This window comes from Geotrypetes seraphini, chromosome 7 (assembly GCF_902459505.1).
Source record: "Geotrypetes seraphini chromosome 7, aGeoSer1.1, whole genome shotgun sequence".
In the NCBI taxonomy this organism is placed as follows: Eukaryota; Metazoa; Chordata; class Amphibia; order Gymnophiona; family Dermophiidae; genus Geotrypetes; species Geotrypetes seraphini.
This window is the reverse complement of record NC_047090.1, coordinates 82945097-82962769: the sequence shown is the minus strand read 5'-3', so window position 1 is coordinate 82962769 and position 17673 is coordinate 82945097. Positions and strand designations below refer to the sequence as shown.

Genomic DNA, 17673 nt, shown 5'->3' with positions numbered 1-17673 from the left:
CATTCAACTATCATCCATTCCAAACTGTCCTGAACAGCGCTGGCCAGTGATCTCTGAGAAGTAGCAGAGCCGTTCTGCAGACCTACCTCAGTTTCTACATGCTTACATTGAGATACTGGAGAACAGTACGTATTGCAGTAGAGGCACACATTTCCATTGTCTTTCTCCTCAATTAGTTCCTTCCCACCTCAAAACAGCACTGCCTGCTAGCCCATTTAAATTTGCACGGAATAGTGATAGCAATGTGCTCTTTGCAGGCCCCCACCTCCTTTGAACAGAAAATGCAAATAGAGGAAGAACTTAGTCAACGCAATCACTGAAACCCATTCTCATCACCTGACTCCTCTAATGTTGACTAAACAGAAACTGAGTGTAATACAGGGTTATAAGTATTCAAAAACTGCATTTGGAGGCCAAGATAAAGTGACAAAATGATATGGACATATTCTCAGTTGTTTTGGCTGTTAACTGGCTTGATTACAAAGAATTTCCAAACATGCTTTGATACAAATGCTTATGCGAAGCTCTCTTGGAAGAATGTAAGTATTAAAGCAAGCACTAGAATATATTTGAGCGATTGAGATTGTACGCTACATACTCTGGGTAAGGAATGAAATTAATTCCTATTATGGTATACACAAAACCAACCTAAGAGGAACCCCTCAAATGCTCAGTTAAAAGCATTCTAGAGTTTACCAGAAAACTCTGAAGAGACATTCTGCTGAATGCATCCATTATTTGACACACTTGGTTGATCTGCTATCATACTTTCTTGCCTATCAGAGAAAGTGCCAGGAAACAGTGAAAATGGAAATGATTCTGTCCAAGAGGAATCACCTCTTGCACACAAAAGATTTGGTCATGGCAGGTCAGGAGGACTCGCAGCTGGGGAGAGGAGCCTTAAACCTGATTCTGGATTCCAGTCACCTTAGAAAGGAAGACATTGACCCGAAACAGAGCATTGGTAATACTTACCGTTTCCCATAGTTGGATAGTATAGCCAGTCACAGTAACAGAACTATTCAAAGCATTTGATTGCATTTAAGGTAGGTTTGCAAGCAGTCCCCATGCTGTAAGTCTACAACTTAACTTCTCAACTTTTAATGCTTTTTTTTTTTTTTTTTTAATTAAGCAAACAACTTGTGTGGTCTCCTCATCTGCCTTCTCTGTAGGATACATTTTCTTGTAAAGAGCATATGACTCTTAGTGAGATGCATGAAGGGAGTGAGGATATTTCTCCTTAGGTCCTATGCTACAATGAATGGGATAAATCTTTGATTCGAGTCTATGCAAAGCCCACACAATAACACTGGATTGGTGTATGTTTTGTGTAATCAACTGGATAAAAAAATACATGACATCTTGTAGAGTATAAAAGGCAGTAACTCCTTTGTAAATTTAGCTCTTGCTTGATTTGATACTGGAGTGTTCCAATGATATGGTAATTCTGCTTTTTGTTCATTTCTAAAATGATTTTTTTTCTTTTTTTAATTAGTACAAACCTTTTATTGAAGTAAATTAAGTGTTTCTGTATTGAACTTTACCACAAAACTGTTACTGTGTTAAATATGAATGCAGTGTGATGAGCTTTAGAGTGTTTTCAAAAACAGGTGATTTTGAAAGCCCAGGGAGTGTAGTCACAATAAAATATTTGTGAGCAGAAAACTTGAAAATAGTATAGGTGAGGCGAACTGAGCCAAGAATAAAAATGGAAGACAATAGGTTGTGTTTTCACATTAAGTAATAGTCCTTACTTAAGTATCACTATCAGGAATAAAATGCACATTTTCAGGTTTTATATTTTTCTGTTTTTTTTAATGGATGTTTTGATTTATAGTTACAGTTTTTAATAAACAGGCTTTTAATGTGTAAAGGTAAATCCATTTGCTGCCATCTAGTGACCCTCTGCTGCTGAATTACAGGGGTCAACAGAACAAAGCTCCATGACATGATAGCTGACTTGGGAGATGAGGAACTACCCCCACATATCTCTTCAGGAATTCTTAATCAGTCTAGGTCGCCTTCTAGAATCACTGAACATGAAGGTGGAAGAACAGAGGAAGGTACTAACTGGTTCAGATATTTTTCCACACTTGTATTTCCAATTATTTAATGGAAACCTATTTACCATTAGAATAAAAAAAGAAACTTTCTGCAAGCTGTACAATGCTAGGATACTATATGTCCACAGGAAATACTTCTAAAGTAGCATAAAATAACTCTAAACTATTTTTTAAATGTTTGAAAACTTTTGTTTTCTGACATTGAGTGATCTTACCAGCATGCACTATAGCTGTAGTTACTGTGGACTTATATTAGATGCATTCTCCTTCTCAAAATATCCATCTTTATTTGCAAGCAGTAGCCTGTACAGTTGGGTGATGCAGAAGTACAATTGGCAAAGACTTTCCTTTATATTATCCAGCCTTATTTGTAACATAGAATCTGATATTCAACCTGTGGCCATAAGTGATTGGCAAAACGCTTCTAGTCATTAGCTGAACTAATCTGAGATATTCATTGTAAGGGAATGTGTGACACCTGGTACTGTATGACAGTCAACCCAGAAGTTAACTGGGTACTGGACAATATTTGGACCGGTGCCCAGTTAACTTGCTGCATAAACCCCCTCCTTTACTAACGCGTAGCGCAGGTTTTAGCACCGGTAGCTGCGGTAACTGCTCCGACGCACATAGAATTCCTGTGAGTGTCGGAGCAGTTACCGCTGCTGCCAACGCTAAAACCCGTGCAACATGTTAGTAAAGAAGGGGGAAGTCAGATAGCTGTTTTGCTGTCCTAACTTTGTGGTTACTCAATTGTTTAGTGTCCAAACTCTACCCTTAAATTGCCTACAAACTATCTTGTTTTGGCAAAGGCAGTTAGAGGGAATATTTAGTGGCACTATCCGATTAAATGCCACTGAATATCCTAAGGTTGCCTCACACAAGCAGAAGTGGCCATTTAAATCTCTTTGAATATCTACTCTTTCTATATAGTAAAAACTGATATTAGGATAAAACTTCTTAAATAGTATAATTTCTAGAAAATAGTATTATATTTGCAAATTTAGGGCTCCTTTTACGAAGGTGTGCTAGCGGTTTTATCACACGCACCGGATTAGCGCGCGCTAGCCGAAAATCCACCGCCTGCTCAAAAGGAGGCGGTAGCGGCTAGCGCGTGCGGCAATTTAGTGTGCGCTATTCCGCACGTTAAGCCCCTAGCGTACCTTCATAAAAGGAGTCCTTAGTTTATATTTCCATTATTTAATTCATAGACTCAGACTTTTATATTCTTAAACTGCTAAGGCAATTAAGGTCTGTAACAAGAAACAGTCTCAACTTAGTATCACTGGCATTCTATATTATACCATACTGATGAGTTTCTCCTGTAGACCTTTTGTTAATTGTATAAAGTCTAAAGATATTTCCAGTGCAATAGCTGAGACATTCTAGACAGATGGGTTGTGTCCCCATAGCCGTGTGCAATCTGCAGAAGGAATCCATTCTGGATTTTTTCTCTGTGCCTCTGCTGTACTTCACTGGACTCCTTAGCTGCACCTTGTGACCAGTCAGACCCGGGCTCTGCCAAGGTCCCAGTTAAGCCAGGGAAAAAAGTAAGAATAAAAACATGGAAGGGCAATTCCAGGATCTTCCAGGGTTATATTTTGGGAGATAATGCCATTGACCACCAGAGGGAGCTGGATTCATCTGAGGAGGAAGTAGGTGAGCTTTCTTCGAGTCACCACCGGGGGAGCTCAAGAGGCCCCTGAACTTCTGCTGACTCACTCAGATCAGGACACCCCCCTAGGGTATGTAAGCCAGCAGTGGCATTCAAACCAGGAGGCCGGTTAGGGAGGAAGTTCAGGCCTTGCCTCCCTAAAGATCCACCTGGGCCAAACAGGAGCAACAACCCTATGCCTATGGAGCTGACAGAGGCTGGACAAGATGAAGACTTGCCACTCTTGAATGGAGAGCCTATGGAATGTCAAGAAGCTTGTGCAGGTTGTGAAGCTAATTATCCTGAGCCTATGCAGGTGGACTTGGCCTCAAGCTACAAACAGTGAGTTTGGATTTTGGGAACTGTTTGTTTGCTGTGTGTTTTTTTTTTGATGTTGGTTTTGGGAAAGCTAGGAGTGTGTGGGGAGAGGTTTTGTGTTCACTCTGGGTGGGATTTTGAAAGCCAGTTTTGTGGCCGTGTTTTGACAAAACCTGTACATTCTCCTTTCCTGGCAGTCATAAATGTTGCCAGAGGCTTTCCTCATTTTTATCTTAAGGACTGAGAATTGGGGAAAACTATTATCCTGAACTGCATTTTTTATTTACTGAATTACCTGTTTTGAAGCAGGCAGTGCTAGCTCTGTGGAGAGCTGTGGTCTCAAGATGCAATTGGGACTTTATTAGGTGTGAAAGAAAGTTTTGGACTTTATTTTTGGACTGTTTTATTTTTCCTGCCATTTTGACAATATTTCTTTAATGCTGTGTGAAATCCTGACCAATGTTGTGAAAGTTTAATGAAATACTTACCTACATGAAGGATTTAGTAAAAGAACTATTTCTATCAACTTCTACCATTGTTGGAACTTTATTTTTCTTGGCTTTAACTTTGATTACTGCTGAGAATCCAGTCCTGCAGGGTGACTCCATGCCGGGTCACACGCTGGTGTACTGTTTATGTTAACCACTGGGTTTGCTATAGAGCCCAGCCCTGGGCTATAGTGGTGGTGACAACCTACAGTTCTTCCCTTCTGCCAGTAGGAGTGTGTTTGTTTTGCTCTCTCTCTTTTATTATTTTATTTGATGTATTTTTCCTAACCTATTTTCAGGGTTTCTTGTGCTCTGAGCGATTATTCAGCTATGCCTGCATTGAGATCACATAGACTTCGGTCTGCAACTGACAGGCCAATCGCTGTTGGTACCTGTCAGCCAGCCTGCATTTACTTCATAGAAGCTCGGGGCCGTCCCCATATTTCTCCTTCTGCCGAACATAGGTTTGAGCGCAGGATATTGGACATCTTTCTGTAGGAGACTTGGCGGTGTCTCGCAGGGTGCCAGTTATCTTCTCACCTCCTCCCGTTACTGAGCACATCCATCGGTCCGCAGGGGTAGAGCTGTAGTCAGGCATAGGGTCTGGCTGGCAGCCAGAAGATCAGGGTCGAAGAGGCATTCCCAGAATGAAGCAGTGATTCTCTGATTACAGCTACTGTAAGAGATCTGAACATATTCTCAGCACAGGTCACAGTGAGTAAAGGCTGTCACAACCTGAGGTGAATCGGAGGAGGCTTGAAAATTGAAGTTTTAAGGGTTTCTGCATGTTCCCCCACCTGAAAAATCCTAAAATCGCTGTTTTTGCACTTTGTTTAATGTGAAAAATATCATGATTTTGACACAAATTTCTTAGTGGTGGCCATCTTGGATTTTTGGCTATCTTTTTCTAAAGCTCTTTGCTTCTCCAAAACTGCACTTTTTCCTTTAAATCTTGTTGGGAATGAGTCCTTGGGCTCTCCTAATGTGAATTCTTGCCAGGATTGCTTTAAGAACATCCTTGCACCACGTGCCGCATGTTGCAGCCAGAAGAAGCAGCAACGCCAAGCTTAGCCTCTCCTGTGCTGAATCAAATGACAAAATACTCAGCTAGCTGGGGCTTGGCATGGCTGTTAGTAATGTGTGTCTGGGAGAAACGCAAAGTTAAGTCATCTAAGGGTGACTCTACGCCCCAGGAATCGGAGGTTTTCTCAGAATTTACAAAAATATTTGTGAAATGAGTTTCAAAGCTGCTGTTCTTCCCCTGCACAGTCCTGCTCTGGCTTAGATGCGTTTCTTAGTGGCATTGCTTCTATGGGCACATCCTCGGCTCAATCAGCCGGCCCCATCCACTTCTTCTTCCTGGCTTTGTGGTGTGCGCTCATAATACTTTTCCTGTTACCATGATATGAACATTCTAATCTCTAAGCAGTATGCCTCTCCGCAAGGTGCTCTTAGGATAGTGAGAGCCATATCTCACTTGCATCCTCTGGCACAGGAGTGCCAGCAGATTCTGGGTCAAAAGAGGGTGGATTCTTAGGATGCACAGGTGACTAAGTGCACCTCTCTACCCAGTGAAGGTGGGGTGGTACTTAGAGATATGCAGGACTGCAGTGTGGATGTGGTCCTCCGGAGACTCTTTGATGCAGCTGCTCTAGACATAAGAGCTGCTTTGGCGGCGTCCTTTGTTACATGCACCTGTCCCCTCTCGGCTGCACTTGCTGGAGAGTGAGGCTGTGGATCCTCCTCCTCAACTTCTTTTGGCTGGTTCAGATTATGTTGATGATGACCTTATGTGGGTTTTGGCAAAAGTGTTGGCATACTCCATTTCTGCCCACAGGATGCTCTGGATCAGACAGTGGACACTTCCCAGGCTACTTTGGCTAGACTTCCCTTTAATGGGCAGTTCTTGTTTGGCAAGGACCTGGACAACCTCATGAATTCAATGTGGACACCCGTATGCGAATGACACATCGCAGAGATTTTCCCAGGGCCCATGGCAACAGTATGTCGGCTACAAGTGATCCCATCCTTCCGCCTCCCGTTCCTCTCCCTTTGCCAAAAAAGTGCAATGAAGCCAGGCCGAGAGAGGCCCTTCTACAGATAGGGGGGCAGACTCTCAGCATTCCTGCCCGCTTGGATTCACATTTCATCCGGCCAGTGAGTCTTAGAAACATAGAAACATGATGGCAGATAAAGGCCAAATGACCCATCTAGTCTGCCTATCCGCAGTAACTATTATCTCTTTCTCTCTCTGAGAGATCCCATATGCCTGTACCTTATTTGGTCAGGCTACAAGCTGGAATTTTCCCGGCCTCTTGACATCTTGGTTTGTGGACTCTCCTGCAGGTCAGCCGGATAGAGCACTCTTGGTTCAACCCACTATTCATCGCTTGCTTGGATATTCAAGCAATAGAGCCGGTGCTGCCCAATATCTCGAGCTTAGTCCAAAGAGAGGCTCCAAAGGTTGGAGGCCTATTCTGGATCTTCAGCACATGAATACAGCTCTCAAGGTTCTATGCTTTTGCAAGGAGACAGTGTGATCAATCATTAAAGGGATGGCCCCGAGAGAGTTCCTTGCCTTTCTGGATCTCATGGAGGTTTATTTGCACATTCTGATATTTCTGGCCCACTGCAAATTCTTGCAGTTTCATGTATTGGAACATTATTACCAGTTCTTAGCTCTGCCCTCAGATCTCCATCGGGGTCAGCTTTTTAGTGGATCGGGTGACAGTACGCCAAGACTCAACAGATCTTCCCCCCTTCGAAGGAGTCGCCATCACCACTGGTATGGAGGGCAAGTTATTACAACCCAAGTCTTTCAAAAACAACCACGCATTATCGACTTAAGATGCGTGCTACCAAGTATACACAATTTTTAATTAAAAGGGAGGGTGGGGTGGGGGATGGGAATAGGAAGAGGGGAAAATTAATAATTAAATCTAGAATAATTAAAGAAAAGTGCAGATATCTGATCAAAATTTTATTATTAAGAAGATATTTAATTTTACTCAAATTATTAAATGACAATTAAAATTTTTTCCATTAATGTCAATGGTCTGAATCACCCAGTAAAAAGAAAAAAAATGTTAGGTTTCCTTCACAAGCAAAATGCGGATATTTATTTCATGCAAGAGACACATCTTACAGGGAATGAATCTAATAAACTAATTGGGGGATGGGTATCTAAATGTTTTTTTGCTCCTGCCTTAGGGAAAAAGGCAGGAGTAGCCATACTTATTAATAAGAAATGTACTGCTGATTTTAAACTTATAAAAATTGATCCATTAGGAAGATGGGTACATATCAAAATGATAATGGGAAATACAACCCTGGACTTATTTAATTTATATGCTCCTAATTCAAATCAAATGGAGTTTTTTAAAAAAATTCAACAGATATTACTACCATTGGCTACTTCAAATTTGATAGTAGCTGGAGATTTCAATGCTGTTATGGATCCTATTTTGGATAAGAAACCTAGTAAAATTATAAAATCATTAGGGCTAGAAAATTTGATACAATCTTGTGATTTGGTAGATATATGGCGTATTCTTCATTTTAATGATCAGGAATATTCTTTTTGTTCTCAGGTCCATAAATCATTTTCAAGAATTGATTATATATTTGTTTCTAGTAATTTAGCACAAAAAGTTATGAAAGCAGTTATTGATCCTATTATAGTTTCTGATCATGCTGGTGTGTGGATTGATCTAAAAAATGATATAAAAACAAATTTTACATCAATTTGGAAATTTGATAATGCCTTACTTGCTGATGAAAATTTTGTAACAGACCTAAAAGTAAAGATGAAAGAGTTTTTTCAAATTAATAGCACAGACAATATGAATATTGAAATTATATGGGATGCTTGTAAAGCTACAATGAGAGGAAACATTATATCATATTCGGCTTTTATGAAAAAACAGCTTAAAAAACAATTTATGGAATTAGAGGAAGAAATTAAATCATTAGAAAAAAAATTAATTATTAAATGGGAAAATGTAGTATTACAAAAACTATTAAAAGTTAAAACTAAATATAATGAACTCTCTTCACAATTTGTTAGAAAAGAAATGTTCTGTCAGCAATTTAGATATTATGGAAACTCAAATAAAGCTGGAAAAATGTTAGCAAATTTTCTTAAAGCAAAAAAAAGAAAAACTAAAATTATTGCAATAAAAGATACAAAAGGTAATACACACACCAGCACTAAAGATATTGTAAAACAATTTCTTGATTTTTATAAGAGTCTATATACTTCAGATTCTTGTGAAAATAAAGAACAAGATGGCTTAGAGTTTTTAAATTCAATTATTGGACCAAATATTCCAGAACATATAAAAGGAAGTTTAGAAGAACATATATCATTAAAAGAAATAGAACTAGCATTGAAATCTCTTAGAGTTGGATCCGCTCCAGGTGGAGATGGATATACTGTTGAATTTTATAAAACATTTCAAAATATTATATTGCCTTATTTATTAAATTTATATCAATATCAGATACATAATGAAAATATATCAGGTACTATGGCAGATTCTGTAATTATTGTCTTACCAAAACCAAACAGGGATCCTACATTGGTTTCAAACTACAGGCCCATATCATTGTTGAATGTAGATGAAAAATTGCTTGCTAAAGTATTAGCATTAAGATTGGCAAAAGCTCTTCCTTTTATTATAGATGTACACCAAACAGGATTCGTTGCTAAAAGACATTCCTCACATAATACCAGACTGGCACTTCATTCTTTAAACTTAGCGAAAACTATGAATGAACCAGCTTTCTTAATATCGTTAGATGCAGAGAAAGCATTTGATAGAGTGGAGTGGAAATTTATGTATCAAGCTTTAAAATGGTTTGGAATAGGTCCCTTTTTTATTAAAATGATTCAAACATTGTATAGCTCTCCTGAAGCAAGATTAAATATAAATAATAACATTTCAGAAAGATTTAACTTGTTACGGGGGGTTAGACAAGGTTGTCCTTTATCTCCCTTACTTTTTGATATTGTTCTTGAACCCTTATTAATTGCAATAAATCAAACTAAGGGAATAAAGGGGATCACATTTTCAAATTGGGAATATAAATTATCTGCATATGCAGATGATATTCTTTTATATTTGAGGAAACCGGAAGATACCATTCCATGTTTATTAAATTTATTAGATAAATTTGGTAAATTTTCTGGATACAAAATAAATTGGGAAAAATCTGAAGTTCTTCCAATTAATGTCCATTGTACCAAAGGATTATTTGATTCATATTCATTCCAATGGAAAGAGGAAGGAATAAAATATTTAGGAATTGTTATTAAAAATACAATTGATGATACAGTAACAGAAAATGAAAAAATTTTATTAAAAAAAAATAACAGAAATGTGCGAGCAATGGAATCCTTTACATCTTTCATGGTGGGGAAGAGTTCAAACAATAAAAATGATGATCTTACCTGTGGTTTGTTATCAAATGAGTATGATTCCGATATTTTTTCAGGGGTCATTTTATAAAAAATTAAATAGAATACTTACAAAATTTGTTTGGTTTGGGAAAAGGCCAAGAATCGCTTTAGCAACATTACAAAAAACAATTAGAGAGGGAGGGGTAAATTTTCCAAATTTTTATAGGTATCATCAAGCCTATATTTTAAGACAGGGTATGTATTGGATCCTCCCAGACCTCATGGAGAATGTACCAGACTGGTTATATTTAGAATGGCGACTCCTGTTTCCATTATATCCGGAACATCTTATAAGTATAACAATGCCAAAGAGATATAAAGATCACAGAATTTTATTAGATACATGGAAAACACTAAGATTTATTAGTAATATTACAACAGATCCAATAACTAAATCGTTAAATCAATCCATTTGGGTAAACTCCAGGATCAAAATTGGTGGATTCAAAATAATATGGAAGCAATGGATAATTGCAGGTATACGGTCTTTAAATGATGTTATAGTAAATGGATCCATGCTTAGTTTTTCACAATTGCAACAGAAATTTGGATTGAACATAACACAATATTTTAAATGGATGCAATTGAAGCAAGCCATCCAGGAAGGGTTCCCTGAATGGAAAAATCTTAATACTCAATATAGTTTGCAAATCCTTTGCTTTCAGGCAGATTTTTTGGGACACCAAGCCGCAAAATGGTATAAATTATTATATGGATTTTTAAATTAAAAAAAAAGAACAGGACTTAGGGACATTTGGAGTATTGAGATAGGACAGACAATTTCTGCAACTCAATGGCAAAAATTTTGGTCCTGGAGAATACATACTACAATGTCAGCATCTATGAGTCAAACATGGTTATTTTTATTACATAGAGTTTTATGGACCCCTACTCGGTTACAAAAAATAGATAGTTCTAAATCTAATAGATGCTGGCATTGTAAGGTAGAAATTGGGACATTAGATCATTTAATCTATTTTTGTCCCTGTATAAATGCCTTTTGGAAAACAATTTGGCCCCAAATTAATATATTATTAGAAAATCATGTTGGACTTACATATGACACAATTTTATTTGGAACAGCAATGAGAACACAGAGTCCAATATCAGCAAACAATAACAAACTTTTATTGATATTAACAGGGGTCGCCATACAACAAATTACTCAAAACTGGAAAGATCATACAAAATTAAATTTCACTTTTTGGTGGAATTCTATTTGCCATATATATAAGATGGAAAAAGCAATAGCGTTACAACATGGTTATATTAAAAAATTTAATAAAATCTGGGGACCATTGGCTCTTTTTCTAAAGATCAGATATCATAGCACAATGATAGATCATATAATAGGGGTTAGGGTGGGTACAATATTATAATAACAGATGATTTATAATTTATTGCAAAAGGGGTCTTTATATATGTTTGTATTAAAATATATATTGATGGATATTCAAGTGTATATTGAAAATTATATGTATTATATATTTATCACTTGATCTAAGAAATTTAAAATGAATAAAGAACTTTAAAAAAAAAAAAAAAAAAAACAACCACGCATCACCCACAGTGTCCACCCTGCGGGACTTGCCATTAACAGTCATCCATACTCCAAACAAGAACAACCAACGATAACGGTGCCCCTCTGCACGCAGCACTTGAGTCACATCCTTGAAGGTCCGACGCTTCTGCAATGTAGATAAAGCCAAGTCCTGATAAACTCCCACTATAATCCCATGCCATTGAAATTGTGGTCGTCTTTGGGCAGCTTGGAGTATTTTTTCCTTGACTAAGTAGTCCCCAAAACAAGCAATGATATCTTTAGGGGCACCCGGTCTGCCCGCTCCCAAACCTCGATGGGCCCGCAAAAGTACAATAGCCGTAGAATCCATCGGCTCATCAGGTCCCAACAGTTGACAACAAAATTCTTGTACCACTGCTTTGCAATCCTTGTGCCGCTCATCCTCCGGTATTCCTTTAAAACCTAGATTGCTCCCATGGGACATGTTTTCCAGGTCCTCAATTTGAGCCTGTAGATCTGCCAGCTCCTTCACCTGCTGTGCCATCGCTGTCTTAGTTTCTTCCACTTTCTCCTCCAATCGGGACACATGCTGTTCAGAGGCCTCAACTCTTCTCCTAGCTCCCCGACTTCAGCCTGAAGCTCGGCCATCGCTGTCTTAACATCTTCCCTTACCCCCTTCATCTCGGCCTTCACGTCTTGGAACCAAATTTCCAGCGTCGTTTTAGTGCAGAAGCACTTTCATCGGGTAGAGCAGAAACCTGCGACTACGGAGATTGTCCTGGGGACTGCGCCATCTTGGATTGCACAACAGGCAACTCCGGTCCTTTCACTGTCCATTTGCCACTCGTTGCCTCGCTAAAATGGAACTTTTCTAGTTGCCAGCGACTCGCCAAACACTCGCTTCAACCCAGCGCCCTCAATCAGGAGTAGTGCTGCTCGCAGGAAGCTATTTATGCACTCGTGACGAGAAGCCCCTACGGAGCTCACAATTCACCCTGTCATTTGGTCGAGTGAAGTCACTTCCTCTCTACTCTTCAGTTTATGTATCGGGTCATCTCCCGAAGGAGCTTGACTCGGTTCACAATTGATTAAAATTAGAAAGATATGCCTGAAAAAGAGAGTGTTATTGGTGTATCATTTCCAGAAACAGTACCGATACTTAAAATTTATTGGTCTACCAGTTTTTTCAATTAGTCAAAGACATTTGTTAGTTTTAACTGCAGGAGAACCCAGCAAAGGTGTTTGTCCAAACATCTCAGAACTCCCTTTAGTGTAATGAGTAATTGAGCACCCAGCTTTTTAATGCTGTACAGCAGGGATGCCCAATAGGTCGATCGCGATCAACCGGTAGCTCTCCAAGGCAAAGTGAGTCAATCACCCAGGACTCACTTTGCCTTGGCGATCTATCGGGCCGATCAGTCTTCTTCTCCCTGACGTCAATTCTGCTGTCGGAGAAGAAGTTTGGGCCAGCCAATCGCTGCCTGGCTGGGCGGAACTTCCTCTCCGACGGCAGAATTGACGTCGAGGCGAGGAATGCTGGTCGGCCCGAAGCAGGGAGAGCTTGGGGCGGCGGTGGCAGCTTTGGGGCCTGTTATCCATTGGTGACGGTTTGGGTCCTGTTCCCCGATGGCAGTGGCAGTGGCTTGGAGAAGGGCAGGGAAAAAGAAAGAAAGGGGGCAGGCAGGTGTAAGTTTAATAAAATGTAAGTCTAGTTTAATGTAAAATGTGGTCGCACCCCCACAATGTTAGGTTGGAGGGGTTATGTTTGACACGGCCTTACAATCTGCGGTCCCGAGTTCAATACCTTCACAGAAGTTTCATGAGGGATAGAATCAAATAAGAAGCACAGCCCGAGGTGTTTGCATAAAGAATATATTATAGAAATAGTCTTACAGAAAAGCAATATTTATAATCATTACAATTAAGCATTACAATTAAATAGAGAGCATAGCAGTTTCCCTGCCTTACAGAGTTCAGAGGTAAAGAGGGACATAGAAGCTTGCAGTTCTAGGAAGAGCCAGAGAGAGAGAGAAAAGGGGGATGGTCTAAGCTTCGTGTTCCATAGATAAAGGGAAGGATAGACAGAGAGAGGGAGAGCCAAGACAGAACCAGAGTGCCAAGCAAAGAGCCAAGGGATAGCTAGATAGAAAGAGAGATAGAGGGCCAAGACCCCTCTCCTGATAGCTTGATAGAAAAAGAGACATATTGATAGAGCAGAGAGCAGGCTTTTATACCTTGGAATCTTATTCTGACTAGAGAAAATATTGTATCTCCCAGTATCTTTCTGTTTAGAACTTGCAAACTGTTTGAGTCAATGGTCAATTTAATTGACAAAGGAGAGTGTGACATCTGCAAGCATGGTGATGGGATTAAGTCTCTGGCTTGATCTGTGCACCATTGTCCTAAGCACCCTCTTAATCAGACATTAACACCTTTTAGCTAGTCATGATTCAATCAGGGAAACTTAAAACATATCAGGGATACTTAACACAGTCTCCCTGCACTAAGGGTCTATCTGCCTTCCCATGCCAGGGTCAGATTGATATAATTTCCCATAGGCCTCTAGGAAAGAAGAGAAACAGAAAAAAAGAAAGGGGGCATGAAGAGAGAAAGAAAGAAAGGTCAGGGAGAGAGGAAGAAAAAGTTGGGGGAGGGAATAAGGTATGGAGGAGAGGAAGCATACAGGCTGAAAGAAGGGAAGAAAGATTGGATGCATAGTCAGAAGAAGAAAGTGCAACCAGAGACTCATGAAATCACCAAACAAGATAGGAAAAATGATTTTATTTTAAATTTAGTGATCAAAATATGTCTGAATTTATATCTGCTGTCTATATTTTACAATATGGTCCCCTTTTACTAAACCGCAATAGTGGTTTTTAGCGCAGGGAGCCTATGAGCGTCGAGAGCAGCGCTGGGCATTCAGCGCAGCTCCCTGCGCTAAAAACTGCTATTGTTGTTTAGTAAAAAGGGAGGGGGGTGAGTATTTGTCTATTTTTGTATGGTTGTTACTGAGGTGACAGTGCATAGAATCATCTGCTTTGACCTCTTTGAAAAAACCCCGGAATAGGAATGATAATTAATATTTTCTATGCGTACAGTGTGCGTTATGTATTTTTTCAATTTTATTGTTGGTAGATCATTTTGAATTGGTCATTTTAAAAGTAGCTCGCGAGTCAAAAAAGTATGGGCACAGAATTAATATGAACATGAGTACAAGTGTTTTGCTTACTTTTGCATAGCCAGCATAAGGAAAATGTGACCATGGAAAGAATTGCAGTATGGACTACAATGGGTGATTTTATTGAGTGATTGATTTTTATTGGTTGTGCGTATTATTGGAGTTTTGGTATATACAGTATATCTAATGAACTTTGCATATTACTTACACAGTGTGGTTTTGGCTTGTAAGTCTCTTAATCGACTTATGTTTGGTGTTTAAAGGTTTCTCTTCTTGTCTTCCATAGCTGAAGCGTTATCATTTCCATCTGGAGGGGGCAAATCATTTATTATGGGTACTGAAGATGTCTTAGAAAATGTACTGGGTCTAGGAGACCTTGCAGATCTGACAGTAACAAATGATGCAGACTACAGCTATGATGTAAGTGCATTCTGTGTGTGAACATTCCATTTAAGAATTCAGCCTTAAATATCAACTTTAATTCAAAAAGGTTCCCAGCATGCTGTATAAGAAAAGCATCATAGAAATACTATATGGCAACAGTATATTTCTTGCACATCATTGTTTGAGGAGAGTGAAAAGAAAGTGATATTATTAACCAGTGATATAGAAATAGGGAAGATCCTCCCAAAACCAAGGGTCAGGGCATCTACTATAATAAAACCCTAAGCGCGCATGCGCACTTCAAACTTCATGTTCCATGATCTGTAACTCCGTGCCAGTAGAACGCTACTGCGCATGCGGAGTTTGGCGACCACGGACGCAAGGAGAACACGCCAGCGACTCCCCCCCTCCCGCCCTCACTCACTCTAAGGCCCGCCGTTGCTGCTCTTCGTTCGTTTTTGCCCTCCTCTTCAAAGCAGCCTGCTGAAGATTCCCGGGCAGCTGTAGCGAACCTCGCAGGCCGCTCTCCACCTCGGTAGCACATTCCCTCTGACGCGATCCCATACGTCAGAGGAGGGACGGGATTGCGTCAGAGGGAACGTGCAACTGAGATGGAGAGCGGTCTGCGAGGTTCGCTACAGCCGGCCGGCGATCCTCAGCAGGCTGCTTTGAAGAGGAGGGCAGACGCGAACGAAGAGCATCAGCGGCGGCAGTGGTTCGTGCCACTGGACCAGAAGAGACCAGGAAGCCGGGATGGAGGAAGGGTAAGAACGGCAGTTTGGGAGCAATACAGGCAGGCAGGGGGCCAGGGGGGAGAGGGAAAGGGGGCTGCTTTGGGGGGAGGGGTGTGCTGGGGGGGGCAGACAGCAATCATGCTTTGCTCTGGGAGGGGGGAAACAGAAGGAGGCCACGGAGCAGGCAGGCATGGCACAAAAGGGGGCCAGGGGGAGAGGGAAAGGGGGCTTCTTTGGGGGGGGTGTTCTGGGGGCAGACAGCAATCATGCTTTGCTCTGGGAGGGAGGGAAACAGAAGGAGGCCATGGAGCAGGCAGGTCATGGCACAACAGGGGGCCAGGGGGAGGGGGAAAGGGAAAGAGAAAGGGGGCTGCTTTGGGGGGCAGACAGCAATCATGCTTTGCTCTGGGGGGAGAAACAGAAGGGAGCCACGGAGCAGGTAGGCATGGCACAACAGAGAAATACAGGCAGGCAAGGGGGCCAGAGAGAGACACAGACAGAAAAAATGACAGACAGACATTGGGGCCAGAGAGAGAGACAGACAGAAAGGAAGACAGACAGCGTCCAAGGAGAGAGAGACAAAGAAAGAAAGACAGACAGACAGCAGCCAAGGAGAGAGAGAGAGACAGAAAGAAAGACACACACACATCTGTTCTAGCACCCGTTAATGTAATGGGCTTAAAGACTAGTTGAATAAATAATATATCAAAGACTCATTAGATTGCATATGTGATGAGCTGGGAATTGGTGAACCATATTTCAAACACCTTCCCTGAACTACTTTATTATGGAGTGACTAAAACAATCCTCATATTTTACACAGATGTCTGTTCCTTATCAAGTGAAAGGGATTGGGACTTGTATACCACCTTTCTGTAGTTTTACAACCACACTCAAAGCGGTTTACATACAGGTACTTCAACCATTTTTCCTGCTTGTCCCAATGGGCTCACAATCTATCAAATGTGCAGAGTGATGTATTTGGGGAGTAGAAATCTGAGGCTGACATGCAGATATGGGGAGAGGGACCTTAGGGTGATAGTGTCTTAGAATCTGAAGGTGAAGAAATAGTGTGACAAAGTGGTGGCTGTAGCCACAAGGATGCTGGGCTGTATAGAGAGAGGCATAACTAGCAGAAGAAAGGAGATATTAATGCCCCTATACAGGTCATTGGTGAGGCCCCATTTGGAGTACTGTGTTCAATTTTGGAGACCGCATATTGTGAAGGAAGTAAGAAGACTTGAAGCGGTCCAGAGGAAGGCCACGAGTTTCACTTTCTCTAGTGGAGAATATTGAGGATATACTTATACTGCAACAACTCTTTGTAGGTGATGAATCGGATAACACACACACACACGCACGCACGCACGCCACATAAAAAATAAATTCCCATGAGTTGAATTTGGTTCATGTGTTATAGTTTGCTCACCCTTAAGTTATTTTAGTAAAATTGTAGGTACACTAAATAAAATGCGCAGGACAAACGCGCACCGACAGTTGCGAGCAGGACTTTTGCGCGCCGGATTAAACACTTACAGTAAGCGCTCTGAGGGTGTGTGTGGGGGAAACCCTCCCATTAAACTTAGAAGTGTTCGCGCTCCCTTTGGGGAGTAGAGAGGGTGAACCCCACCATTACAGAGGAAACTAGCATTTTACCTCATTTTGGGGGGTAATCGGCAGTTTCCTCTGTAATGGGGGGTTCCCCCCCCCCACATGCCTCAACGGGACTGCGAACACTGTTTTAATCCGGCACGCATAAGTCCGCGCCATTGTTGCCAAATAGTATTGCCTGTAATGTTTTGTTTACCTTTTCTAAGCTAACATTGCTTTGATCATTATTATGATATTTTATTCCCTTATCTTAATATACT

The 17673-nt window shown here is 40.6% G+C and overlaps 1 protein-coding gene across 4 annotated transcripts in view; it reads left to right on the top strand.

Annotated features, from left to right (window-relative positions):
- The window catches only part of STRN3 (striatin 3), a 317039-nt gene that overhangs the window by 206895 nt on the left and 92471 nt on the right, over positions 1-17673 (top strand). For all 4 annotated transcript variants that reach the window (XM_033950963.1, XM_033950965.1, XM_033950962.1 and 1 more), the window contains 2 exons: positions 1923-2063; positions 14971-15104. In XM_033950963.1, coding sequence (XP_033806854.1) covers positions 1923-2063; positions 14971-15104 — 275 coding nt within the window. The remainder of the gene's footprint in view (positions 1-1922; positions 2064-14970; positions 15105-17673) is intronic.